This window comes from Camelus bactrianus, chromosome 8 (assembly GCF_048773025.1).
Source record: "Camelus bactrianus isolate YW-2024 breed Bactrian camel chromosome 8, ASM4877302v1, whole genome shotgun sequence".
Taxonomy (NCBI): domain Eukaryota; kingdom Metazoa; phylum Chordata; class Mammalia; order Artiodactyla; family Camelidae; genus Camelus; species Camelus bactrianus.
Window position 1 is genome coordinate 2025931 of NC_133546.1, and position 26304 is coordinate 2052234.

At 53.7% G+C, this 26304-nt stretch overlaps 1 protein-coding gene across 4 annotated transcripts; it reads right to left on the reverse strand.

Annotated features, from left to right (window-relative positions):
• CCR6 (C-C motif chemokine receptor 6) lies at positions 1-25953 on the reverse strand. Of its 4 annotated transcripts, XM_074368004.1 has the most exons (3): positions 25722-25952; positions 15279-15381; positions 1-2752 (listed from the first exon to the last, which is right to left on the reverse strand). In XM_074368004.1, the coding sequence occupies exon 3, from the start codon at positions 2744-2746 to the stop codon at positions 1634-1636; it is 1113 nt and encodes a 370-aa protein (XP_074224105.1). In that variant the 5' UTR covers positions 2747-2752; positions 15279-15381; positions 25722-25952; the 3' UTR covers positions 1-1633. The 4 variants fall into 4 exon arrangements, with proteins under 4 accessions (XP_074224105.1, XP_045362440.1, XP_045362433.1 ...); XM_045506484.2 differs by lacking the exon at positions 15279-15381 and having other exon boundaries at positions 25722-25953; XM_045506477.2 differs by lacking the exon at positions 25722-25952 and having other exon boundaries at positions 15279-15908.
• Positions 25954-26304: the final 351 nt, after the last annotated feature.

Sequence of the window (26304 nt, forward strand, 5' to 3'; positions counted from 1 at the left end):
TCCATTTTAGGAACATCTTTATTCCTTATGGCTGAAATTTTAAAAGGGTTTTTGCATAAAGAAGCAAGCTGCACTCATCTGGAGATTTAGATACAGAAGAGCTGGTTTTCAGCTGCACCAGATCAGCGAGACGTGTCCGTGCTGGTGGAGAAACGCTTCCGCAGGTGGCGTCAGTGCGCTGGTCACACCGAAAGAAGCGCCTGAGCGCCGCCGCCTTGGACTTCTGGAGTCAAACACTAACAGATTTGAAGGGCGTGGGGCCCCTTGAAAACCACGGTCTCCCGGTCAGAACACTGAGCCTGGATGAAGGCTCCTCCTCCGCGCACGGAAGTTTTGTTTCACAAAAGCCAAAACGTGTTTTAAAAAATACAGACTTTGAATCTTAAGAGATCATGTTGAATTTCGTACAGAGATGGAGTTGATGCTCACAAGGACAGGAGGGAGCATCAAGTAACACGTCTGTCAGGATTAAACACGGCAGCGTCTGTCTAATTTGCATTTTTGTAGTATGAGCCGATACTTTTCCACTTAGGTTCATATGTTTACAAAGCACTTTCAAAACTTGAGTTTTATGAACTTTCAACGAAGTTGAAGAACTGTTGACATCTGCTTCCATAGTTAGCCCCAGGCGTTAGGCAAAAACTGCTTTACTGCAGCAGAAGCCGAGGTGATGCGAGCCCCGCCCGCTGACCTGAGGCTCGCGGTGGCCAGACAGGTGGCCAGACACTGCCCCGGCCCAGCAATGCGTCCTTCCTCAACTCCAGGGTGGAAGTGAACAAAAGGGTTCTCATCATTGTCTCGGTAAAATTCTTTGTCCTTTTTTTTTTTAAGTATTCTATTTTTTTAAGTTTTAAATGCCTAACATTTTAAGCTGCACTATAAACTCCAATTTCATTATGTTTTGTTGAACAAATGCTGTTTTTATTAAGCCCCTTCTGTATGCTGTATGCATCCATCTTCACGGGATTTTTAGAGGAAAATGACCAATTACAGAAAACTTTCTCAGGGAAAGTTTATCCGCTGCCCTGTCCACCGTGACAGCTGTCACTCGCCCTTACACAGTCACCTCTTCTGTCATCAAGCTTGTTCCTCTTCTGCCTTTCTGCCGTCGCCCGCCGGTCGAGTGCATCACAAGGCAGGGAGGTAAAACTCAAGCCGGCCCGCTTTGCCGCTTCCGCTGACCGGCAGGAACCATTGCGATGGGAAACATGTTTAACAATTTGACTCAGATGAGTCATGTGAGGGCTTTTATCTGGTTTTGGGGGTTTTTTTTTTCCAGTTTTTGTTTTTTTAAAGCCATGTGATTTTTGGCAATGACCAGAAGACCTTGTGGTCTGGGACTGCTGCATGCGTACTTTTGAAAGGTTTCACACTTGTAAGCAATTCATTTTAACCCAGCATTTCCCAAATCCTGCTTTGCGGAACACCAGCTGGCAGGTCCCCCGGGGTCCCAGAGCCTCCCTGGCCTGGCCGAGTGGACCCGGGGGACGGCGCACACGGGAGCCCGCCGGCACCCAGAGCACGGGCAGCCCCGGTCCTGCAGGAAGGGCCCCGGCTCGCTCGTGCTTAGCTGCCCCTGCCCCGCGTGCTCCCGTGTCGTCCGGCGGCCTGTCCGCGCCAGGCTCGGGGGGCGTCACATGGTGAAGGAGGACTGGTTGTCGTTGTCCACGGTCTCGCTGTTCTGCCGCGAGGTGAAGGTTTCCGAGTGCAGCCGGGAGCACGAGAAGCCCGGCGACTTCTGCTTTCTCCGCACGCACCACAGGTCCTTCATGATCTTCAGGAAGTAGCTTCTGAACTTCTGGCCGATGAAGGCGTAGAGCACGGGGTTGAGGCAGCAGTGCAGGAACGCCAGCACTTCGGTGACGTTCTTGACGTAGCCCATCACCTTCTCGCTGCCACAGGAGCGGCCCGTCCTCCCCAGGTTGACGGCAGTCACCAGAAGCACCATGTTGTGCGGGATCTGGCAAGCCAGGAACACCAGGACCACCGCGACGATCACGCGGATGGCTTTGTGCCGTTTGGAATTCTGAGCCTGAACCAAGGTCTTGACAATAAACATGTAGCAAAACACCATAAACAGCAGGGGGATGAAGAAGCCGAAGAGGAGCTGAAGGCCCAGCACCAGCAGCTTCCACCTGACGGGCTCCGAGACGGCGTGGTACCTGGGCTCGCACACCTCGCCGCCCTGCAGCCTGTACTTCTGGGTGAACGTGAACGTCGGGCTGGAGATGAGGACGGACACCGCCCACACGACGAGGCAGATCGCTCTGCGGTGGGCTAGCGCTCTGGACCGGAGCCTGAAAGCCCTGGTGGCCTGCACGATGGCGATGTAGCGGTCCAGGCTGATGCAGGTCAGGAGGAGCATCCCGCAGTTGAAGTTGACGGCGTAGATGCCCCGAGTCAGTTTGCACACGGCGTTGCTGAAGACCCACTCGCCGGTAGCATGGTTGACCGCCCAGAACGGGAGAGTAAGGACAAATAGTATGTCCGCGATGGCCATGTTCAGGAGATAAACGTCCGTCATGGACTTGGCTTTCTTATAAAAAGCAAAGGTGACCACCACCAAAATATTGCCCAGGAGGCCAAAGACACATATCAAGGAGTAAGCGAGTGGCACAAACAGCCCAGAGAACTTTCTGACCTCCTGCAAGGAGCAGAGAAAGCTATCATCATCCAGTGTATAGTCCGAACTATTCACCAACCCAAAATAATCCTCGTTTGAATCGTAGATGCTGGTGGAATTCATTGGCTCCTGGAAGGTGAACAAAGACACAGTTAGCTGCAGCATCGTTTTCAAGTAGCCATAACTGACCAGAATTATACTCCCAGCCCAAATTTAAGAAGATGCTCACGGCTTTCATTGTGGGGCTTGGTCTGCACAGAGAGCAGGGGCTTGGCATGGAAGGTTCGTGAATGTTCACCCCTCTGGCTCACGGCAGAGAGAGCGAGAGAAGAGGCTAAGGAGGAAAGAAGCAGAACACAGTGCAGCCACGAGTCTCGGGGAGCCGTCCCACTCCCACACGGAGCGCACAGCACGCTGTCCTACATAAATGCTCATGTAGCACAGGTGTCGGCGGCCTCTCTCTGTGAAAGGCCAGACGGTAAATGTTTTAGGATCTGTAGGGCTCATAGTCTCTGTCACAAGCACTCAGATCTGCCAGCATCGCTCAAAAGCCACCAGACAGCTGCACAAGGGAGCGGGCTGAGCAGATGTGGGGTCCACAGCCGCGATTTACTGCTCCCTGGCCTGCAGGTAAAGAAGGGTGACATTAGCAAGACCACAGATTCGGCCTGCACAAATTCTTCTTCTTGCAAAATTCAGTTTAATTACATTCAACAAGATGCCATCGAACAAAACTTACAGCATGTAGGTGTTGTCTAGGGTACCTGTAATTTATAGTCCTAGCCTGAAAATATTATGTATAATATTAAATGTTTTATAAAATGCATATCTATTGGAGATACATATATACATATACAGAATCCTCCTTAGGAGCCACAGGTGTGTCCAGTGTGCACTGCAGCTAACAACCACTGATCTGCCAGGACAAACACATCATCACCCTCAGAAACCAGAGTTCGAGAAGGAAGGGGAGGGCTGGCACGGTCAGGGAAGGCTCTGCGGACAGGCCCTCGCGGGGTCCTTGGAGACCAGGCAGAGGGATGGCAGATATAGTGACCTGCAGGTGACCACTCTGGCTGGAAAGGAATATGGAGCATGCGTGTTTGTGAAATGGTGTGACCAACTCGGCTGGGTCAGCTTAACTGTCACCAAACAACCTTCATGGAGCATGTGATGCACTGAGAACACCAAGAGTGGATGACGCAGGGGTCCAGGCTCAAGAAACTCACCAGAAGACGAGTTAAAGGATGGAGCTGGAGTCTCAGCAGGAAGGGCTCTGAAACCTATTGCTTGAAACAAACTGACAGGAAGGAAGACATCCTGGCTTTTCTCACACCCACGCCTCCCTCCTCGCTTGGTGGTGGTCATCATTGCGCTCTATTTTCCAGCCTCCACCCCGACAAAATCCCTGGCCTAGAATTCTGGTCCTCATGTAAAATGCACATCACTTCTTCCTTCCACCTACCCCCTTGCCTTGTGGCCAAGCAAGGTCAAGGCAAGGGAGGAACAGCAGAAACGAGGGCCCCAGACGCACAGAGAAGGCGAAACATGCCCCAGGAACCACCAAGCTGTGCCCCGTCCGTCCTCACCGCCGGCTCAACATGGATACCCCACAGCTGGGGAGGAATCCGGTACCACACAAAGCTCGCCCCGAAGGCGTCGCTGAGCATACTTCTTGCCCCGCTTGACTCCCCCGCTGTCGTCACGCGGTCCCAGGACGGGTGGTCTCAACCACTCCTTCCCTGACGCCTGGGGACTGAGTCTTCGCCACTGCTCAGCGCTGCTCTGCACCCAGGACTGGAGGGGAGCCTGGCTCCCCTCTGCACTTTTGTAACTGCCTGCAGGGCTGGGATTCCAACCGAACACAATAGAGCACACAGAAGCAGCATAGCACAGAGCCTCCGTGTGGCGGAAGCCTTCCAGGATAGAAACAGAGCAATCTGAGTATCTGATTAAACGCGTCAGTCAAGACGTGACCCGAGGCTTGCGCTCCCAGCCGCGGTGGATTAGCTGCGCCCGACGCACCCTAGCCCCGTCAGCAACCTGCACAGCCCGTGAGCACGCCAGGTGACGGGTTTCCGACACTGGCGGCGGGCATCGGGGCTTATGGCCCTGGGCAGAGCCCCCAGCTCTCACTGGAGGCAATTCCCAAATGCAGAGCAGGAAGGCGGCCCAGAGAACGGCCCTCTTGCTGAGCTGAGGCGACGGCGAGGCCGGGCGGCTGTGATTTGCAAGGTACGAGAGAGCGGGACGCTGCCGGCAGCGAGGCGAGAGCTGCAGAGAGGTGTCCTTGAGAGGAAGCAGCGCAGGAACGGGGAAGGGAGCGCCGAGGGGAGGGGCCAGGGCCTCGGAGCCCTCGCAGGCCAGAAGGAGCTACCTCCACAGACAGGGCAGCAGCCACGACCAACCGGCCCGGCCCCAGCGCAGCCGCTCCCTCAGGAGGGCCCGCCCGGGGGTGACGGGGCCAAATTAGCCCGACTGAGCGCTGCGCGGGGCCGCGTGGCAGAGCGCGAGCAAGTCTGCAGCGGGCCCTCTGCCTCCCGCCAGCCAACGACGGTCCAGAGCAAAGCCCCAGATCATCTACAGACATACAACCAAAGTCAGCCTTCAACAGCGTGAAATTCATAATGTCAGGCGTCCACACACAGACCTCTAGACCACCACGTATTAAACGTCTACGTCTCCCGGAAACTCGTGGCCGAGGCCTGCCCCCCCCCCCCAGCACGAGGGCCCGGGGCGGCGGCTCCCGCCTCAGGACGGACCGGCGCCCTCAGAAGGAGAGGCTGGGGGCGAGCGGCCTCCCCTCCCTCTAGGCCCCGCCCACGAGGACGCAGCGGAGGGAGGCGAACCATGAGGGGGCCCTCGTCAGGCCAGGGCCTGCTGGGGCCTTGGCGCGGGCTTCCCAACCCCTAGAACTGTGAGAAACAGAGGCGCGCACTTCAGGCCACTCAGTCTGCGGTAACCTGAAGTAGTAGCTCGGACTAATCAAGGCACAGACATGCAAAGAAACAAGAAAGTGTGGCCCAGAATCTACACAAGGAACGAAGAAGAATGCTCAAAGATGAGAGAATTAGCAGAAGAAGACACTCCAGCAGCTACTATAAATACACTTCTTACGTCCAGGAAGGTAGAGGAAGGCGCAGCACGGCGAGGAAGGTGAGGAAAAAGATAGAAAGGCCTAAAGAACGACTCTAGAGATGCAATGCACAGTATGGAAAGTTAAGAACACACTGACTGGGATGAACACCAGCTCGGACACTCGCTGGCACACATGACTCAGCTGTGGGGCTGCAGCCCAGCAACGTTTGGAAATTGAAACTGAGAAAAAATTACAATAGCGTCAGAAAACATGAAATGAAATACTTACACGACTGCATCCACCAAAAGGTGGACATATGCTGAAAACTATGAAACATGCTGAGAGGATGAAGTGATCTGCGTTAATGGAGAGACACACTACGCTCAGGGCTAACCATCAGTGTGGTCAAAATGTCACTTCTCTCCATACTGAGCTACAGACACAGCATGAGCCAAACCAAAACTGCGGCAAGGGTTTTTGGAGAAAATGACGCAGTAAATCTAATTTCTTTTTTTGTAAGAAATTCAAGGGATTTAGAATAGTCAAAAACAACTTTGAAGAAGAGGACAAGATTGCAGGACTCACAACACCTGACTTCAGGACTTACTGCGAAGCTACAGTAACTATGACAGTGTGGTATTAGCAAGAGGGTCGAGGCATAAGTCATGGAACAGAATGGAGACCAATTTTAACTGAAGTGCCAACGTAATTCAGTGGGAAAAGGGAGTCTTTTCAGTAAACGGTTCCAGAGTACTGGACACTCGTGTATAAAAGGTTGATCCTTATCCCTTAACTCATACAACAGTCAATGAATAATTCCACATAGGTCATATTCCGTATGTGGAAGCTAAAGCATAAAATGTCTAGAAGAAAACACAGGGGAAAAATCTTTGTGCCCTTGGGAAAGAGAGATTTCTTATATAAATTGCACAAGGCATGAACCATGATAACATTGATAAATTGTCATTGATCAGATTTTAAAACTTCTGCTCTTCTGAAATGAAGATACTGCAAAAATGAAAAAGACCACTGAGTAGGAAAAAGAATGTAAATTTGTATCTGATCATGGATTGTATCCAGAATATTCAAAGAACTCTTACAACTCAACGTCAAGAAGACAAACAACTCACTAAGAAGCAAGCAAAGATGTTTAAGTCGATTCACCAAAGGAAATACACAGATGACAAATAAGCCTCAGAAAAGACACCAAATGTCATTAATTATTGGGAAAATGCAAGTGAAACCTGCAATAAGAAATCGTTTCTTATGCTCACCAGACTGGCTGAAATCACAAGGGCGGACAAGAGTGTGGAGGAAGACGTGGAGCCACTGGCCTTGTCGCCGTTTGCGGCGGTGGGAAGGCAAACTCAGAGACGGCGCGCTGAGAGAACAGTGCACCGTCCCTTACGAGTTAAAAACACATGCTTACCGCGTGAACCACAGCCGACCCCTGCGTGCTCACCCAAGAGAACGAAAATGAAAGACTTGTACCCAGAAGTTTTTTCTTAACAGCCCCAAACTAGGAAGAACCCCAGTGTCCACCAGCAGGTGAACAGATAGGCAAACTGCACTGCGTCCCTAGGCTGGAGCGCGGTCTGCCGGCGAAGGGGGCTGCCTGCACCTGCTCCACGTGCCTGAATCTCAGGAGCGTTTTTCTGGGTAAAGAATTCAAACATATAAGACCAGGTCCTGCAGTGTTCCATTTATATGAAATTCTAGGAAAGTCAAAACAATGGTGGCAGAAACCAGGTCATTGCTGCGGGTGGAGGATGGGAGGATGACAGGGGCGGGAACGGGGCTGGAGGACCTTCCTGTGGGGGTGGAGGTGCTCCTTATTGGGACGGTGACTGTTGGCAAAACCCCTTGAATCATGCACTTCAAACTGGTGGCATGTATGGTTGGAAATTGTGCCTCAAAAAGCTAATAAAAATCACCACACACAGTCCCACAAAAATGTGTTGGTGCAGTTGACAGGTCTCCACTGAGGAATGAGCAGGTTTTGAAGGGTTTGTGGGGAGGAAGGACTTGAGATGACCCCAGAAGGAGGAAAAGGGACAGACTGAGGGGAGGAGCGGGGTATAGGTGCTCAGGGAGGGGCTGGGGGCAGCAGCAGGAGCGGAAGACACGAGGGCGGTGCAGAACGGAGCTGTGCAGGTACCGAGAGGCCAGACAAACGCCAGACCTGGGGGCACTGACGGGTCCCTGGGAGAGATGCGGCTGGGGTGGTGGGCGGCCAGGCACACATACCGTGCAGAGGGGGTGGATCGTGGTGGGACTGGCAGTCACAGTCACCAAGCAGTGAGGGATGCCCTGCATCAGGGGCCCAGCTGGACCCTTACGGAGGGAAAATGCTTTTAAACCACCTGTGATATGCAGTGTTTTCTGAATTCACGTTTAATTCAGTCTGACAAATGTTTAAGCGATGTCTATTGTGGAGAGGCGCTGAAGATGCAAAGATGAATCGAACATAAGCTCCAGCTTCAAGAAGCTGGGAAACCATGCTGAGAAAACTGTGCAAAACCAGCAGCCCTAGTGGGATGTGCAGAAGAACAAGGGGTTAACGCTTGGTGACAGCCCGAAAAGGCTTTGGAGTGAATGTGGGCAGGCGGGCAGGGCTGCCGCCTGCCGGGAACCAGGTGTTCAGGCCACGCTGGGAGGGCATTCCAAGCAGAGATGGAAGAAGTTCTGTCTGCATTATTTCTATTCATGAGACCTTGTTTTAATTCCCTTTGATTGGCTCTTATTGCTGCTTAGAACGGCAGAATAAGTCGCAGTAAGCCACATTTGTCCATTCTGTGTCCTTTCGGGACAGTGTTACATACTTATTGGGTATAAACAGCGTGCAGATCTGGATGAGGACACATTTAGTGCTGCTGTGGTTGAGAATCAGAGCTCTCAGAAAGACTGCCGGCGGGTTCACACGTGTCCCAGGCACTCACGGTAACTGGGACAGCCTGCCCCAGACCACCACCCTCATCACACAAATCATGTGAGCTGTTCGAAGGAAACGGTGTCGGTGACAGATTGGCATCTGTGCCACCACACATGCAGAGAGTCTTTTTTTTATTTTTTGCTCAAGTAAATTACCTCAAATCTTGAGTCTCAACAGTCAGCCCTTTGGAGAAACAATCTGTGGACTTTCTGTCATGGAAATTGTGATGCTAAGAAACATTAAAACGTTTTCAATAGGCACTTCCATGCTGCCTTCCCAGGGCTCTCGTCTGACGGCTCAGGAGACACAGGCGAGCGCAGCCGGGCTCTCGTCCATCTCTGGGTGAACCGACAGACCAACCACCATGCAGCCACTTGAGATGGAGTCCGGCTCCAGCTCGGTTTTAAGGCTCCTTTTCTTTCTCACACATACTCCCTACCACCACCATTCATGCCAGATTGTATTTTGAAGTCATTCAGTCACATATGAAACTCACTGATTGCAACTGATTCTTAAAATGCAATTTTCTTTGGTTTGGAATTAAAAGAGTTTCTATGCCATTGTTTCTCAAACAGATTAGGGTACAAATACACCTACAAAGCTAGTTGGAATTAAGAGAATCTGTAGGACAAACTGTTCTAGGTTGTCCTTTGGAGGAAGAGTTCAGGGTCTCGAAGGGGAAATCATAGGATACACGCAGAAGCAATGTTTCATTCAATTCGGTTTTGCATGAAGAGCCATCTTCCTAGTACATGGCCCCATGAGGGACGTGCTGATGGTTGCAGTCTTGGTGACTCACAGTCACCATGTGCTAGAGTGTTAGCCCTTTCCAGGATGTCTTAACCCTTCAAGTCCCTGGGGCATCGTGGGCCCATGTGGGCTTGCACCAAACAGGTCGCTTAGTAGGACGCTCGGCCCCAGTGAGTGCCTGGGTGCCCCAGAGAGCAGACTGAAGGGCCCTCAAAGTTCACGTGGGATAGAAGATAAGCCCCCAGGCTGAGGTGGGCCCTCACGTGTCGATTCTAGGCAGGATGCTGGCGTGCGTTCTGACAGAGTAACCGGAGAGCCCGGGGCTGGAGGCGGTGAGCACCAGCCGGAGTGGGCTGGCCACACTCTTGACCTTGGTGTGCTGGTCACTGGGCTGCACATCCCAGAGGCACTGTGGACACTGAGACCCGTGATCACATCTGGAGATCATAAACATCAAGGTGTGGAAGGGGCTCCGGGTGGGGGTGCAGTGAGATGGCTTGCTCGTGCGGGGTGACCGCCCACGGGGCACCAGCCCAGGCGCCCAGCAGAGACCCTCACTGGCCTCAGGCTGGTCTCCGGCCTCAGTCACGTGCTGCCCATTATTTTTTTTATCTATTTTAGGGACAAAAATAGAGGAGGCAAGACCACCAGGCCTGAAGATGGCGATAAGCCTGAAAATATAATTATTATGTTGGATGACAGAGACAATGAGCAAAGTCTCTGGACACTCAAACAATGGGTCAAATACACGGTGAAGTTCAGTAGGGAAATGAAAGAGGCTACACGCAGGGGGCGGCGGGCGCAGCCCCGAGGTAGGGCGTGCTCTTAGCCGACGCGAGGCCTTGGGCTCCCCAGTACCGCCGTTAAGAAATAAGATAAACCTAATTGCCTCCCTCCCCCCCCCGGTACAGAAAGATCCTACACTTAGATTTGAGTGGTCAGCCACGCAGGTACAACGTGACAGCGTAGCACCACTGGAAATTTCCAGTTCTATCTGATTGTAGGTTCACTATGAGGTGTGTGAATCCACCACCATCTAACCGTCTAACCATGAACTTACTTTCATGTGATCTTGTCTCCCGTGTCAGTCACATGTCACTCTCGTACTGACTGACAGAGGCGCAGTGCTGGTGGGCAGGGAACCTCATGCTTGTGGCCGGACACAATCACGGCACCAGAGACGTCCACATGCTGATCCCCAGAACACGTGTGCGCGTGACTACGCGGCAAAGGGAACTCTGCAGGTGGGGTGCAGGGTGGGGACCCTGAGGTGGGGGGGTGATCTCGCATTATCCAGGCAAGCCCGACGTTTTCATGGTCCTCAAAAGTGGAGACTCTCCCAGCTGAGACAGAGGAAGAGGAGATTTGAAGCCTGAGAGGGACGCGGCCCAGCCTTGCTGCCTTTGAAGACGGAAGGAGGGGCCCCAACCCAAGCAATGTGGGTGGCCTCAGCTGACAGCCAGCATGGAGATGGGATCTCAGTCCCACAACCACGAAGAGCTAGATTCTGGCAGCAACGCGACTGAGGAAGGAAACAGGTCCTCCCTTAGAACCTCCAGAAGGAACACAGCCCTGCCAGCACCTCGGTGTCAGCCTGCTGAGCCCCGTGTCAGACTTCTGACCTACAGGTCTGTAAGATGCTAAGTCTGGGCAGTGAAAGCCACCAAATGTGTGGGAGCTTGTTACAGCAGCAATCAAAGTGAAAATAATACCGTACGAAATGAGAGTGTGGCCTGTCAAAATTAATTGCTGTTTAATTTTTAGGCCAAGTTATCACAAGGTCTAGAAGGAGATAAGGGGTCCTTTCATCAGGTCTGCACTGGTCAGGTTTACACAATAATTTTGAGCTGAGCAAAGGAAAAAAAATAATCCTGGCTGGAAGCAGCTGAGCCAAGCGGCCGTGGTGGCTAGGAGGGACCATGGGGCATCTGGGCTGGAGCTGCCCAGCCTGGGAAGACGGAGGGCCAGGCAGGCACAAGGCCGTCACCGGCTTCCGAGGCTGTCACCTCCCGCAAAGGGCAAGAACGTGTGTGGTGAGTGGCGGCTGTGTGAGCAGGACTTGACCTCACACTGGGAGGAACACTTGGCGTGTTTAGCAGGAAGGGACCAAGCTGCCTTAGGGGCAGCTCGCTCTCTGCCAAGCACAGTGGTGAGTGGTTGCGGACACGAGGTGGGTGTCAGGTGGGTGGGCCCTGCTGAATCAGTCTCTGGAGGTGAGCTCACTGGGGAGGAAAGGGTTAAGGGGGTGTGGCTATCCCTTCCAGCTGGGGGCCCCATGGGGCAGGACCCACCCTGCCAGTCTCCTTGGAAACACGCTCACCCCATTCACTCATGGGGTCCCTACCAGAAGCGCTTTGACGCAGACCATACCTGCATGCCTGGATGTCTCCCCGCAGGTGCACCTGGAGCCTGTGGGCCGATGGACCACAGTCCACGGGAGGGAGTGGAGCATGGGGAAAAGGCAGCTTCTAACAGCGCGGCGAGTGGGTAAAGCTGGGAGCCCTGAGAAAACTGTTTTCTCGTGGACCGCCCACAACACTTCACAGTGATCTGCAGCCAAAACCCTTTTCAGTAAGCCCAGTGCTTCGGGGTTCCTCCGGAAAAGGGGGGCCTCTCCTCTCTGGGCTGACTGCTTGCCTGCGTCTTTGGGATCATTAGTGAGGTCTGGGGTCAGGTCAGGTCTAGAGACCTCCAGATGTCTGCTGCGATCGTTGAGGTGCCCTCTTCCCACCACCTCCGTGTTACTGGAGGCATATCCATGTGGAGCTGTGGCTTCACTGGGCTAGAGCAGCCGCTGACAGTGAGCTCCCGGAGGGGAGGGGGGTGGTGGGGAGAGGGCGCGCGGGGCTGAGTGATTTGGGGAAACGCCCCCACCCGCAGCCTCCCTTGGATGCGTGTGTCACAGCTCATGGTCAGTGGCCCTTTGAGCACCCAGCGCTTCCCAGCCTCTTCACTCGCAGAGCCGTGAGTCTCCCTTCTGTGGGGAACACCTGGGGAAAGCTGACCTAGAGGAGACAGCCCTTCCTTCCCTCATTCAGACGAGCGTGCGTGCCGGGCACCCCTCCACCCCCACTCGAGCTCACAGCCTCTCTCCTGCCCCTGTGGTGGGTGTGTGGGGTGCCACCGAGGCAGGCCAAGGGACCCCCCCGTCTTCAGGCAGCAAGTCAGTCTCCAGCTAGGAGTGCATCCACCACTCAGAAATTGCGTGAGACAGAGACTCGGCAGGCCTTGAGCCAAGTCCTGACCGACTCTCTTCTCCTCTTGGACACCCTTAGAAATCGTCTGTCATCAGAAAAGGAGTCTTTGAATGACGATTCTTCCTCTTTGAGAAGCACATAGTGATAAGTTCACCCTTCATATGACTTTGGCATTTAAGGTCTGAAACCATAAAAATAGATAACCTTTTAAATGAAAAGTCAATGTGCTGAGAGCCCCCGGCGCAAGGTATGTCCCTGCAGGGATGGCCTCTGCCTTTCCATGGTCACGTTTCAAAGACTTAGTTACCACACATGGAAAGAAAGTGTTACTTCAAGGAAACTTGCTGTTACTTAATCAGAGCCACATTTTAACATAGTGTTTAAAATGTCCGTGCGCATTCTCCCTGCCGCCACCTAATGCGGCACCCTAGCACGTCGTCACTCGGCACAGCATGCAAGACATCTCAGAAACTAACAGCTGACTGATGACGTCATTCAAAATGAAAAGAACGCCTAGTCACGCACGTCCTGAACGTCAGAAGAGGCCCAGTGGGCCGGAGGCGAGGGTCGTGACCACGCCACGCGGTTTAAGATAGAACGCCAGGTGGGGGTCCCTCCCCCCACCCAGCCGCCCTTGAATCCACCAGCGGCCGCCCCCTGGGGCCCCACTGCACAGAGTCCCCTCCGCTGGACTCTGAGGGCTTTGGAAGTCCTCTGGTCACACGCAGAGGGCCAGGGCCAGGGCCATGCAGGACACAGTTTAGGTCACGAGCAACAAGCGTCTTAGCTGGTACCAGTGGGCCGAGGACAGACTCTCAGGGAAAATGACCGGTCTGCTGTCTGCGGGGCCCAGGAGGGGGAGGCAGCAAGAGGGAAGTAAGGGCCCAGGAGACGAGAGGTGGGGAGGGGCTGGGAGCAGAAGGGGCAGCTCCCCCACCTCCTTGGATTGTTCGTCCATTTGGCCAAGGGAAGGGCAGCCTCTACCCAAGAAAATTAAATGTGGGGAAAACATTACTAATATTTTGTTTCTATAATAAGAATAGTTTAATAATATTAACAATATGGTAATACTGATACTCCATCAGTAAGGAGACCTGTGCTAAAATGTTGATTTAAACACGTTTAATACCAAGTTTAGCATTTGGTTACAGCTCAAGCAGAAGACTTTACATCTGTGCTTATTTCATAAACAGCGACAGCCCGTAGGACAAGGAGCAGGAACTCAGTGAGCTTCTGTGCGTAGGTGTGCACGTGTGTGTCTGTATGTTCAGCCTGCACAGGCATGTGTGTGCGTGTGTGCATGTATACGTGTCACATCGTGCGCATGGGCATATATGAATGTTGTGTTGTGTGCTGCGTGCATGCGTGTGCAGTGCACGTTGCTGTGAAGGGTGGGTGTGCCTGCTTTAAGTTCTAGTTACAGACCAGGCACCGAGATCACTGCGTTGTGTCTGCTATCGCTTTTAACCTCAGGAAAACCCTCCGAGGCCGAATTACACCCTTTTCACAGGCAGGAAGACGGCGGTGCCTCTCGGGCTGCGAGTCTCTTACGCACCAGACCGTTCACCTTGTCTCCAGCACGTCTTAGACAGACTGTGACATTCCCACAAGATCTTAAATAATACATCCGTTTTTAGAACCTCTTATAGGTATCAGAACCACACATACTGCTAAAGGTAGGTGTGCATTAAAGGTATGTTCTCTTAATTTATCTGAACCACAGGTCCTGTTTTTATCCTTTTTTAGATGAACATCAGTGGAGCTGAAACTCTGCGCTGGCTTCCTTCTGCTTTTGAATAAAAGTGGTTAAGAAAGAAGCCAGAAGGTTTTTTCCAGTGATGTGTATATAGGTTTGTATTTTTTGTTCTTTTTTCTTTTGGTTCCGTTTGCTCCTTTGGAAGCTCACTTACATATTTTCGTTAATAGAAATCACATCTCTAACCATTTCAAGATTTAATGACTAATTAATTCAGATCTTGCCTTTGTTTCTTCACATTACTGAGCCCTCCAGGACCCATTTCCTACAACCACACAGGCTTCCGAGGGGCTCCCAGGCCCGCTCGTTTCAAGGTCGCCGTGTGCTTTTGTGGTCACGAGACACTAACTCCATAATCACTGTGGCGTTTGCAGCCACGATCAGAGCTCTTCCTGTGTTGCCCTGAGTCTCATAACAATTTCCAATCACTTTCTCTAAAGTGACTCCCCTGTCACACCTCTGCCCACCCCACCTCCAGCTCCTGGAGATGCTCGCTCGCTCCCTTTCACTGCTTGCGTCACTTTGCTTGTATTGCCTCCAAAACATCTTAGCTTACGTTTTACTGTTTCAAACTCTTTGTGTGCACTTAGCTAAAGGAAGAACTGCATTCCTCTCCAGAGCGCTGCCCCGCAGATGTTCACCAGACGAGGCAGCATTGCCCGGACCATCCCCCAAGCTAGTGTGAGGCAGTTACACTGAAGTCGCTTACTGTGCATTTAGAGGAAAAGTGAGCTTCTTGAAGGCACAGTACTTTTCCTCAAACCATAAGGGCACCGCGTTTGTGAAAGTGACAGTGTTGCATTACGTGCAAACACAGGCACTAGGCCAGCGTTCTGGAATTCCTAACAGAAAACCAGTTCCATGCCTCACACTCCTTACTTGTGGGCATCAGAGAAGAAAGGACAGTTTTGAAAAGAGTGAAGGGGGCTCAGCCAGCTCACCTTCAGAAACGCTGTGATCCAGAGTGAGCTGTCCGGTTCACGCCCCTCACGACGCCCCAGGCACGCACAGCACCCGTGTGGTTCTCCTAACAAGATGTACTTTCTAATGGTCATTAAGAAAAAAACAGTGAGAAACCAGAATTAGCCAAAAGCAAATTGCTGAATTACCACTTCCTATGTACAAGGAACGCCTATTTGCCCAAATACAGCTGGTTAACCATCTATATCCTGTAGGTGATAAAGCAGTCATATGACTCCCTGGAACCGGCGGTGAAGTTGGTCACTGGGCTAGAGAAGAATGGCCGTGCGTGGCTAGTGCCAGTGCGGCAAGGGTTTGTGCTCTGTCTCCCGCTCTGTGACCTCTGTGGGCTGCCTGGGAAGGCGCGGAAATGTGAGGAAAGGCCAGGTGAGCACTGCGGGGAGCGATGCAGCCTCTGGGGCCCCCGCCTGGGCCCACCCCGAAAGCTGCGCACCCTCCGCGCCCCACACTCCGTCCTCAGCACAGTAAAGACCAGATGAGCCACGTGATGCAGGGAGGCCAGCGCCCCGACACAGTGAGGGACGTTAACCAGACTTGCTGTGGTGATCATTTCACAATGCATGCAGACGCTGAATCATCCTGCTGCACACCTGAAATGGCCACAGTGTCACATGTCAATTACACCTCCATTTTAAAAAAGAAAAAGAAAAACGGGAGACCCTGAAAAGCCGGGCACGTGATCTTTACGAGACAGCAGGTGACAAACCTGATGAGTGCCTGGTCACTAGATGTGGCGACTGACAGCAGGGACAGCAACTGATGATCGGGCGGGGAGCTCATTTTTAGGTGCAAGTAGTTTTTAAAAAATAGCAAAAAATAAGGCAAGAAGGATTCTGGGACCATAGAGGTGGTCACCAGCATGTAGCGTGTTGTGTGATTCGAGTCTCAGGAAACAGTTTTAGAAGAAATTGCACAGCGATGTCTGACGATGGATCAATGGAACGCAAGCCTTTCCCGCCTCCTGAGCCCGCTGGCTTCCTCCTCTCGCTGAGCTGACCACCATCCACCGCCGCCCGCAGCCTGCCCTCCCTCCGCTGTGTCTTGGCTGAACGTTAGTCAGGGGTCTCTCCTTCCCACAGACCCCTGAACCCGCCTGTCCCCAGGCCTGAGCGGCAAAAACGCGTGGAAACTGCTGCCTTGTCAGAGCCTCTCGGGAACTGGCTGAGCACAGCAGGACCCTTTTCTTGGCCATCACCGGTCGTGTCCCTCTGGAGTTTCCTTCCCCGATGCTCTAAAAGGAAAGTTTTTTCCTGCTTGATTTTGAGATGCATGCAGGCCTTCGGGCACAGGGTCCCACTGCCACAGTCCTCCCTCCCCTCCTCCCTCCCGACAGCCCTTTTGAATAACACCCTGTCCAGGTCCTGAGTTGCTTTTCTTTGATGGAGCTTAGGGTCCCCCATGGACACAGGGTGCCTGTCCGCTCCTCTGCTTGAAGGAACCCTCCACGTGACTTCCCTCAGCGTCCTGACCCGGGAGGGCTGCTCCGGCGGAGAGTAAGGGGGGAAGCTCCTTTCTGCTGCGGTGGAAGCTGCTGGAAGGACTGCTGCCGGCAGCCAGCTCCTCGCAGAGGAAGAAACGCTTGGGAACACGGGCACCGCAGGCATGGACGCTCCCAGCCCCCCTTCCCACCTGGCCCCCCAGCACCCCCGCGGATGCTCCTCAGCATGAAGGCGGGGAGGCAAACCCTCCCGTCGCTAATCATGGCCCGGGAGCCGAGAAAGAACACTGGGTCGAGTTCAGCTGAGGAGAGAGGCTGACGGAGCAAGAGGGTCCACCCCTGCTCCCTTCCGGGGCAGCAGGCTTCATCACCAGGCCGGGGCACCCGTGGGAAGAGCACAAAGAGGCGGGAGGGGAGCCGCCTCCCAGGAGCGACCGCCTCCCCAGCTGCGCCCTCGCTGGCCCGGGCGGGAAAGAGACCAGCTGAGAGTTTGGACGTGGCCTCTGACGGCTTCCAGCCCTGGGCCTCCCACGCGAGGCTGCCACTCTGTGGGATGTGCTGGCCTGTGGGGCGCCTCGCATGCCCTTGGCCTCAATACTCCTTCTGAACTTCGAAGTGAACCCAAGTTCTGTGTCACCCTTGGGAAGCTCAGATCTGTCTTGTCTTCTCTCTCCATCAAGGTCCTATGGGATCTCACCCTCACTTAATCGCCCTCAAACTTAAGACACCGCTGCTCATTTGCATGATGTTGAGAGGCATGTAAAAAGCAAGAAGTACGCGGTACAGGCGGGCCTTACTTCTAAACAATTTCCAGGGTGAAAATCTGCTAGTAGCTGTGAAATTCTCATTCAGAATCAAGTGCAATGACAGTCTGGTGAATCAGCAGCACAGTCGCAGGCTGTGAGCTCTGTGCCGGGCGGGCTGCAATGCTTCCGCGCAGCCCCGAGCTCCCGGGGCCGCTCACTCCGACTGCGGGCTTCACCCCGGGCGGGGGAGGCAGCCCGTCCAATGGCAGGGTCCCGTGAAACTTAGAAAGAAAAGGGGTCTCGGACTTGCAGACACGGTAGAGAATACAAGTCAGTTCCCCCGAGAAGGAAGAAGAATTTAAAAGGGAAAACAGGCACTTAGGAGTTGTCTGTAGCTGGTGAATAAATAAATTTTTAAATTATAAAAATTAAAATGATTTTAGGCAGCCATTCCGGGAAGAAAGTTTTTCAATCATGTTGACTTCCTCATGATTGATATTGAGTGTTCCTTTGGGAGATGGCAAGGATTTAATATATTTTCAACTTTGTGGATTATTTCAAAAGATGCATGACATGCAGAGGACCAGTGTCTGCTGGTGGGAGTCTGGCTGATAAAGCCGATGCCCATCAGCGTTTCTGTGGACCTTGGTCCTCACTGATAACAAATAGAAACCAGAAAACTTACGGTCACCTGGGGAAAGGGAGGGATAAGTTGCGAGTTTGGGATTTGCCGACACACACCACTACATATAAAACAGATAAAAGCAAGGTCCTGCTGTACAGCACAGGGAACTATATTCAGTACCTTGTAATAGCCTGTAATGAAAAGAATACGGGCAGGAATATATATGTATGTGTAGCTGAATCACTGAGCTGCATGCCAGAGATTAACACCGCATGGCGAAGCGACTCGACGTCAATAAAATAAGCAGAAACGAAAGCCAGTCCTTGCGCCGGATACCCGCCAGCCGCCTGCGGGCCCCTGGGCGGTGGCCCTCGGCGTTTCTGAGGCGCACAGTCCAGCCGCGCTCGGGCGGCCGCAGCCCGGGGGTCGCCACGACCTGGCCGAGGAGCCTCGCTGACGGGGTGCTGCTTGCACCTCAACGAGACGCTCCCGTCCTGCGGTAGCGAGTCTTCGGAGATGCCAGCTTCAACGCCCTTACCTCCAAAGCGACCACACGGCTCGCGTGTCGGGAGTAAAATCTCTTTCCTTCCGGGTCTGGATTGGCCTTGGTGACTTGTGGCCAAAAGGGTACGGAAGTAACGGCCTGGGGTTTCGGACGCTGGGCCTCGGCATCCTCTGACGGCGACTGCGTGACGGGCCCCTCCTGACAGCCGCTCGGCTGCGCCCGGCCGGCCCAGGGCCGGCAGGGATGGCGCTGAACCGCTGCTTAAGCCGCTGCAACTGGCGGTCGGGAGCTGAGCAACAGCGGGCCACGGGTAACGGGAGCTGTTCTCTTGTGTTCTCACCCTCTTCAGTAGGAAGATGTATTAAAAACAACAGAAATCAAAACAAAACTGTACTCGTTTAAAAAAGAAATCCTCCCCAAGAAAGCCAACAGTTAGAACAGAGGCTAGAAGTTGGAAGGGAAATAAGAAAGTAGGGAGGGTTAAAACCAGACCGTCCCCGCCGGCTGCGCCTTAGGTCCGTGCCGTGTGGTTTGGCTTTATCTCTTTTCCTCCTCATAGAAATAAGGAAACACTATTCATCCAATTATGTCTGCAAATTCTCCGGTGGAGACAAAGGAGGCTTTCGCAGGGGGATCACCAGCCACACTGACAGCTCCAGTTTGGGAGCTGGCCGAGGCTGCAGGTTGGGCAGCCTTCGTGCCCACGCGTGCCGGAGCCTTGGGCCCGTGGGTCGGACTCTGTCACGTCCTGATCCACCCGGCCTGGGAATTGCTCTCCTGAAGAGCCAGGAGCACGTCAACCTCCTCTGCCTGTTGTAAATTAACATTCAGATTACTACCACGTGCTCTGCACCATGTGCAGAGACACCTTAAAGTGTGTGATTTATTTCCCGCCTGAGGAACTTTCACGGCTGGAAAGCTGAGGCCCCAGTACAGGACGGTCCAGGCAGTGCAGCGGGTGGCCGGGCGTCCGGGGTTGGGCACCAAGGAAACAGCACGAGAGCGTGAAGAGGTGAAAGGAGGCTGAGAGCCAGCTCTGTGCGGTCTCCGCGGGGAGGGAGGGCGCGGCTCAGCCAGGAGAGGTGACCCTGGGCTGCCTGGCCAGGTAGGAAGGGGTGGGCGGGTCAAGGGTGGGGAGGGCCAAAGGTGCACAGCAGGAAAGCGCCACGTGGACTGGCCCAGGAGCAGGCGGAGGGGCCCGACCGCAGTGGGATGTCTGGAAGGCTGCCTAAAGAGCTGGGACTTGGGCTTGGCGACAACACAGACGCGAAGACCCGGGAGTGATGGGGGACAGGTTCGCAGAGCTGCCACGGAGAGGAAACCCCGGGGAGGCAGGTGGCCCAGAGCCCGGGGGCCGAGGGCAGGGCCGAGGGCACGCAGCCAGGCGCTCTGCTGCTCCCCTCCTCCTGTTTCGTTAGTCCTCACGAGAAGTCTGGACGGTGCTGGTGGTGTCAAACCGAAACTCAGAAATACAGCAACTTCCTCAAGTTCAGGCAGAGCCAAGGCTCAAAGCCGTGTCGTCTAACCCCAAAGTCTGCGCGTTCCTGGGACAGACGTAAAGAAGAGACGGTGCTTGGCAGATGTTCCGAAGAATCAGAAGGAGCAAGAGGAGGGAGGAGTTGCAACAATGCCAGGTTTTCCAGCTCCACAGAAACAGGGAGATCAGAACTGGAGACTCGTTTCTAAGTTTCCAACATCTCTCTACATGGAGAAGTTGTAGAAACTGATCTAAGGGGAAGGAAATGGGCTTCATTGAATGTACACAGGGTGTAAGGAGACGGAGCTGTTGTGCAACCAGAGTCTTGACATGACTTTAGGGCTGCGTCAGCCACGCGTTGGCCATTTTTTAAATTAATCTGAGCGTCTGTCTCCTCACTGACAGGATGAAAGTCAGGGATTTGTAAAGGATTAAAGTGAAGATTAGAGACACGTAAAGTGCAGATGCTCCGCAGTGTTTAGTACAGCCTCCCCCTCCCCTCCCCTCCCCCTTACCTCATCGCCCTTCTTGCTTCTCTCCTCCTCCCCTCCCCTCCCCTCCTGCCCTCCCTCCCCTCCTGCTGTCTCAAAGAGGACCTACGGCATGAGGTTCCACCAACAGAGGTGGCAGGAGTCAGCCCTCAACCCACAGAGATGGGAGTCCGCGTTTCCGGCCAGCACTGACCTCCCGGCCCTTCTCCTTGTGGGACTGCCAGGACTGGGACCATCTGGGCTTGCCAGGGACCAAGGGGTTTCCCAGGATGCGGAGACTTCAGGGCTAAGATCAGAACCATCCTGGGCAAACAGGAAGGTTGGCCTCTGCATCTACCAGCAGTGGTGGCACTGAGGACTGGGGTGCAGACCCCTTCTGCTTGGCCATGGTCAGGGCATCCTGGGCACCGTGTCCCAGAGCACGACTAGGGAGGTCACGGGGCCTGGAACCAGGGCTCACGAGAGAGGAAGGGGTGGCCGGCGACCCTGGCGGGAGAGGAGACCACGGGGAGGATGCTGCCTGCAGTGTGTGAGGGAGACCGGCAAGGGGAAGGAACAGCCTTATTCTCAACTGTAGCGAAAGGAAAGCTTGGGTCAGAAGACGTGAAGGAGGAAGGAGGTGACCTCAGCCTGGGGGAAGCGGGGACCCTGACAGGACCAGGCTGCCCATTCAGAGAGTGTGTTTTCTCCCGCTGATTTCCCCAGATGTGCTCAGAGAGAGGGATGGTCACCTCCTGCGCCCCAGGAAAGGGGTCAAGCCAAGAAAATAAATCTGATCTGAAAAACGCAGTTCTGGGAGGCTGAGGGGAGAGCAGCTGGGAGGGAGGGACGGGGCGGTGTGGGGACTGCGGGTTCTGGGAGGCTCCAGGGAAGCTGGGGTGGGGGGTGGTCTGAGAGGAGCCGGGAGAAGGCGCCTCTGTGGGTCACAGGGTCCGCCTCCCACATGCCCTCCAGGGGACACACAGGAGTGTCAGGAATTCTCCGCCTCCTGGTCGCTGACTGTCAGCTTCTCCAGAAGGAAGACGCACCACCACGCAGTCGCACGCGCTGGTGCCCTGGGACGGTGTCCGATGCTACTGCTTTAAGAAGGAATGCCGCTGAACCTACATTCACTCTCTTTCTAACACCTTGTATCTTTGAAGTGGAAGGAGGAGAGGAAGGTTTTCAAAATTTGGAGTTGCCTTCATGAAAAGAGCGGGGCCTTTGCAAAATTTTATTGAGGTCCCACATGTAAAGTTGTAACCCTGACCGTGGCATTCTAACAATGGTCTTACTCTTACCAAAATGTCTAAGCAAAATGAGACGCTGTAACAAAACCATAAAGCGACAAGACTACGTTCTTCCCAGAACACAGCCTGGGAAGAAATGTGTTTAAACGATAACGGTGGCTGCTTGGGGAGGTAGAAATGCAAGGAACGCAATTTTGTTTCTATGTCTCTGTGTTCTCCATGTGCAGCACTGAGGCACACTGGGCAATGAATCGGCCGCCAAGGACAGTCCCAGGACTAAGCGCGGTGACTATTACAGACGCCGCTAACCCTCACCGCTGGACGAGCCACACCCCCCAGCTCCCAGGTGTCTCCCGGTAGTCTCCATTGTCTGAGGTTACCAGGAAGTTCACAGGTTTTTCTGGCAGTTTCCAGAACAGCGAACATGCTGTTTTGCTTCAAATCAGATAAAGAAACAGTGAAAGGAGCAGTTGGACACGACCCCTCTCTCAGGACTGGGACACTGTGGTGAGGTCATTACGGTCAATGAAACAGCTCTAAGTAGCTCTAAAGCTGACTTCCAGTGGAGCTGGCTTTTCTCAGACTTACTGTAAACATGTCAGAAAACTCTTTGATGAAGGCACGGTTAATTTTACCAAGATGGATGGGATTCGGTCACAGAGTGAGGACCACAGAAAGGCCCCTTTCCCACCTGTTCTACCAAATCGTGAGCGGGGAGGACACGGAGGTCCCTGGCAGACCCCCCGGGAGGCCAGCCGGTCCAGCCGTCCATCCGTCTCCCGTCTGAAGGGAGGACGTTGGGCAGCCCGTGGCTCTCATGCTGCTCTGGCAGAACACGGGGAAGGAGAAATGCGACTCACTTCAGCCTACTGTACGGACTCTGAAAAGGCTAAAAGTGACAAAAAGGCCAAAAGAAACTGACTTATTTCATCGCATTTTCATTAATTTTTACCAAAATGTCTGTTTATCTGCCAGAAAGAGATCTGAAAGCCACACGTCCTTTTCATGTTGGGGACCTCCAGTCGAGTGATTTTGATGTTAGATAAACCCACAAGTAAAGCCTGAAGCCTCCCCCCTGGTCCTGTGAAGACACCACTGCCCCAGTTCCTGAAGGTGCTCACTGCATGGCAGGGGCGGGGGCGGGGGGGGCCGTGCAGCTGAGCAAAGGGCCCGAGGCCACCAGTGATTCATTGCATTCCTCAGTGACCCAGATTTAGGGCCTTCATTTTCATTCTGTCTGACGGGAACAGCCAGGCTGATGCGTAAAGGTGCTACAGAAATGAGAAAGGACGAGGCTGTGACAATGTGACCACAGCCCAGGCTGCTCTCCTGGCTGTCACCCCAGCAGCTCTAGGGCAGTTGGGGAAGGACACAGGCCCCTGCTGAAAATGCAACAACACAGCAGCAGCCACTGCTTCAACACTGACCACCCTTTGGCCCAGGTTTCCTCTACCTGGGAGAGGGGCTTCCGGATGCCCTGAGCATAAGAATCCCCTCTCCATGGGGCCGAAATGCAGACTCTGACCAAGCAGACCCGGGGTGGGTCCTGAGATCCTGCGGTTCTTCACATCCCCATGCTGCCACTCGGGAGACCATGCGTGCGCAGGAAGGGCCTGGAAGACCTCAGCAAGGTGCGCGTGACTCGTAGCCCATGCAGCCCAGCATCCCTTTGTCCCTAGAATTCCACGTGGTGTGACGGGGGGTAGGGGGCAGGGCACGGGGAGGACGAAGTCCTTGTAACGCCATCAGGAGAGGGAGGCTGACAAAGGGCGTGCAGAGGCCTCGCCCGATCCCAGTCCTAGACGACTCCTGCCCACAGCTGTGGGTGAGCCCTGCTCCGCATCTGGGCTGCTCTCCCCTGGTCCCGGGTGGGTGGCTGCACCCCCCGCCTCACAGCCTCTGCCCACGGACAGACCACTTCCCCTTCAGTTTTGCTCAGCCTGCCCCCCTTCACAGCTTTGCCCTTCCTTCAGTCAGCCTTCTCTTTTTTCATATATCCAACTCCTCATTCTACTCCTCAAAACAGAAGTTGTAAAAAGTAAAAAGGAATAGACCTCGCAGATACCCATCTTCCCTGATAAGGAGTCCTCTTTAGATTTAAGACGCTGCCCGGCCATCACGTGCTCTGAGTTCTGAACGACCTGCTGGCTGCTGAGGGTTCTTCACAGAGAAACTCAGCAGTGTCTAGTTCACCTTGTTCTTGGGGATGGTAATTCTGAATTAACTTTCAACTGAGGCTGATCATTTCCAGTGCTAAGTATTTAAAAATCTGAGACATGCTTGATAAAAGTTTTGTGCAAATGCATCTTCTGGTAAAAATCACCATTGTCCAGCCCTGCTTCTGATGCCCTGTGTGGTCACCACTGTGGATGCTAGCTTTTCTCCTCTGCGGAAAAGCACCAAGTTCCACGCAGAGGTCTTTCAAATCCTCGACACTGTTTGCTTCTGCGTCACATGGCCCCAAGCGCAGCACAGCGTCACGCTCTGTATCTCGGGGCTGTGTTCCCATCCCACCCCTTCCTCATGTTTGCCTAGTGCCTCCCAGCGTCCGACTCCACTAGTGACCTTCCCACCTGAAACCTTTTGCTTCTATGAGCTCTGGGCGGGAAGCCAACAGCCTGCTTATCAGAACTGTAGCTAAAATAAGAGTCAGTACATCTGAGTGTGCACCTGAGGGTCTCCCTTGGGAGAAAGCTCACAAGGGTTAGGCTCCGGGCTTTGTGGTGTCTGTTTGGCTGCAGCCTCTTCATGTGTTCGCTTCCTCTTTCTCGGCTTGTCTTAGAGGGTTGGTATTTTTAGACTGGAGACCTCCAGGTAAGTGAGGGCTCAGAAGGCTGAAGACGTTTCATAAGAGGACATATAAGTGTGAGATGACAGCAAATGCCTCTGATAGTGTCATATTAACGGAATAACAGTATTTTGTAAATGGCACAAACACATTAACCCACAACACAGTGAAACTACACTGGTTGCCGCCCTTTTGTCACTTTCACTGGAAGACGATTTTATCACGAGAGCTTCTTCCCATGAATGACGGCGTCGGTGAGTCTCCCGAACCAGACCCGGAGTGTATCCGCATACGATGCCGGTCCACACGCGGCTCTGTCCTTCCTGCTGAGCCGGCTCCAGGCTCCCCAGCCCTTCCTCCCATCTCGTCAGCCCCGTCTGCCGGCTCCGTCTTCTCCATCCGTCTCTGTGGGCCCAGCTCCTGCCCTGTTCTCCTGACCCAGGACACCTGCCTGCCCCCAGGTCAACTGCCGCCTCCCTCCACAGACGCGCACCCCGCTGTGCCTCGCCCTCGTGAAGACCCCAGCCCCCCGCCCCGAGCAGGCGGCGCGCGCAAGGGGCCGAGTTGTCGAGTGGGCGCTGCTTCCCACGCTTGTGGCTCCTGTCGATGACGGCTCTTTCCAAGGTGTGTGTGGTTCACTAGGTTCCTTGCAAACGTTTCTGCAGTCCTTTCCCAGGTGCTAGTCGCCGTCATCAGGACACGGGGGACTCGAAGACCCCGCGTAATGCCTTTGTGAGGTAGAAAGAGTGCAGACTCGGGGCGAGTAAACCCGGACTCTGTTCCCTCAGCACTGCACACTGACGCGTGCCGCTGGCTCTCTGACTCTGGAATCACACCTGCTCCCAGGACCGCGGTCAGAATTACATGAAATAGCACATGTGACATCTCTAGAGCCATGGCCGGCACACGACAGACCCAGCAAGAGCTCGTGTCTGTCCTCCCCACGTTCCACCCCCCCGCCGGCACGACCAAGGAGTCTGCGTAACAGCCAGTGTCTGACTTGATGACAGACTTTCACAGCGTTCTTTTACCTTCACAGCATAAGGCAGCTAAGACAGCAGGGGTCAACTCTTCTCTAAATTCCAAGCCAAAACAAAAACTCACCAGTGAAGCAGCAGCTCTGTGTTCAACAAGGGAGCAGCCACAGAGGTTTCCCCTTAAATTTCAGGCTTCTTAAATCTTTAGACTTCTCTGCACCAGCGTAAACCCACTGGCCTCTGTGCTGAATAGTCTCGGGTGCTGAGTTCCTCGGCAGCGTGTGCCCCTCAGGGGTGCCCGCGCTCGTGCGCAGCGCCCTCGGCCTTCGCCCACACGCCGGGCGGGGTGCTGAGCGCCTCACCACAAGCCCTAGCCTTCCAGCACAGACCTCAGATCATAGAAAGGTACAAAGTCAGGTGGAGGAAGGAAGGCAAGCTTATGCAACTAGGTCACTTAATAATTTCAATTTTAGATACAATTTTTTTCTTGTTTCAGAATTATTAGTCTGTGGAATGTTTTTTATTCTTCTTGGAAATTACAAATGAATCAGAATGATTTTAAAGTTCTCTGAAAGGCTCCACACAATACCTAATGAACTTTATAATCAACAACACACATTCCAACTTAAAAGAATAATAAGCCTGAAAAAAACCACATGACGTATCTTTATAGGTAGAGATGATAAATAGAGAATTGGCACATCACAAAT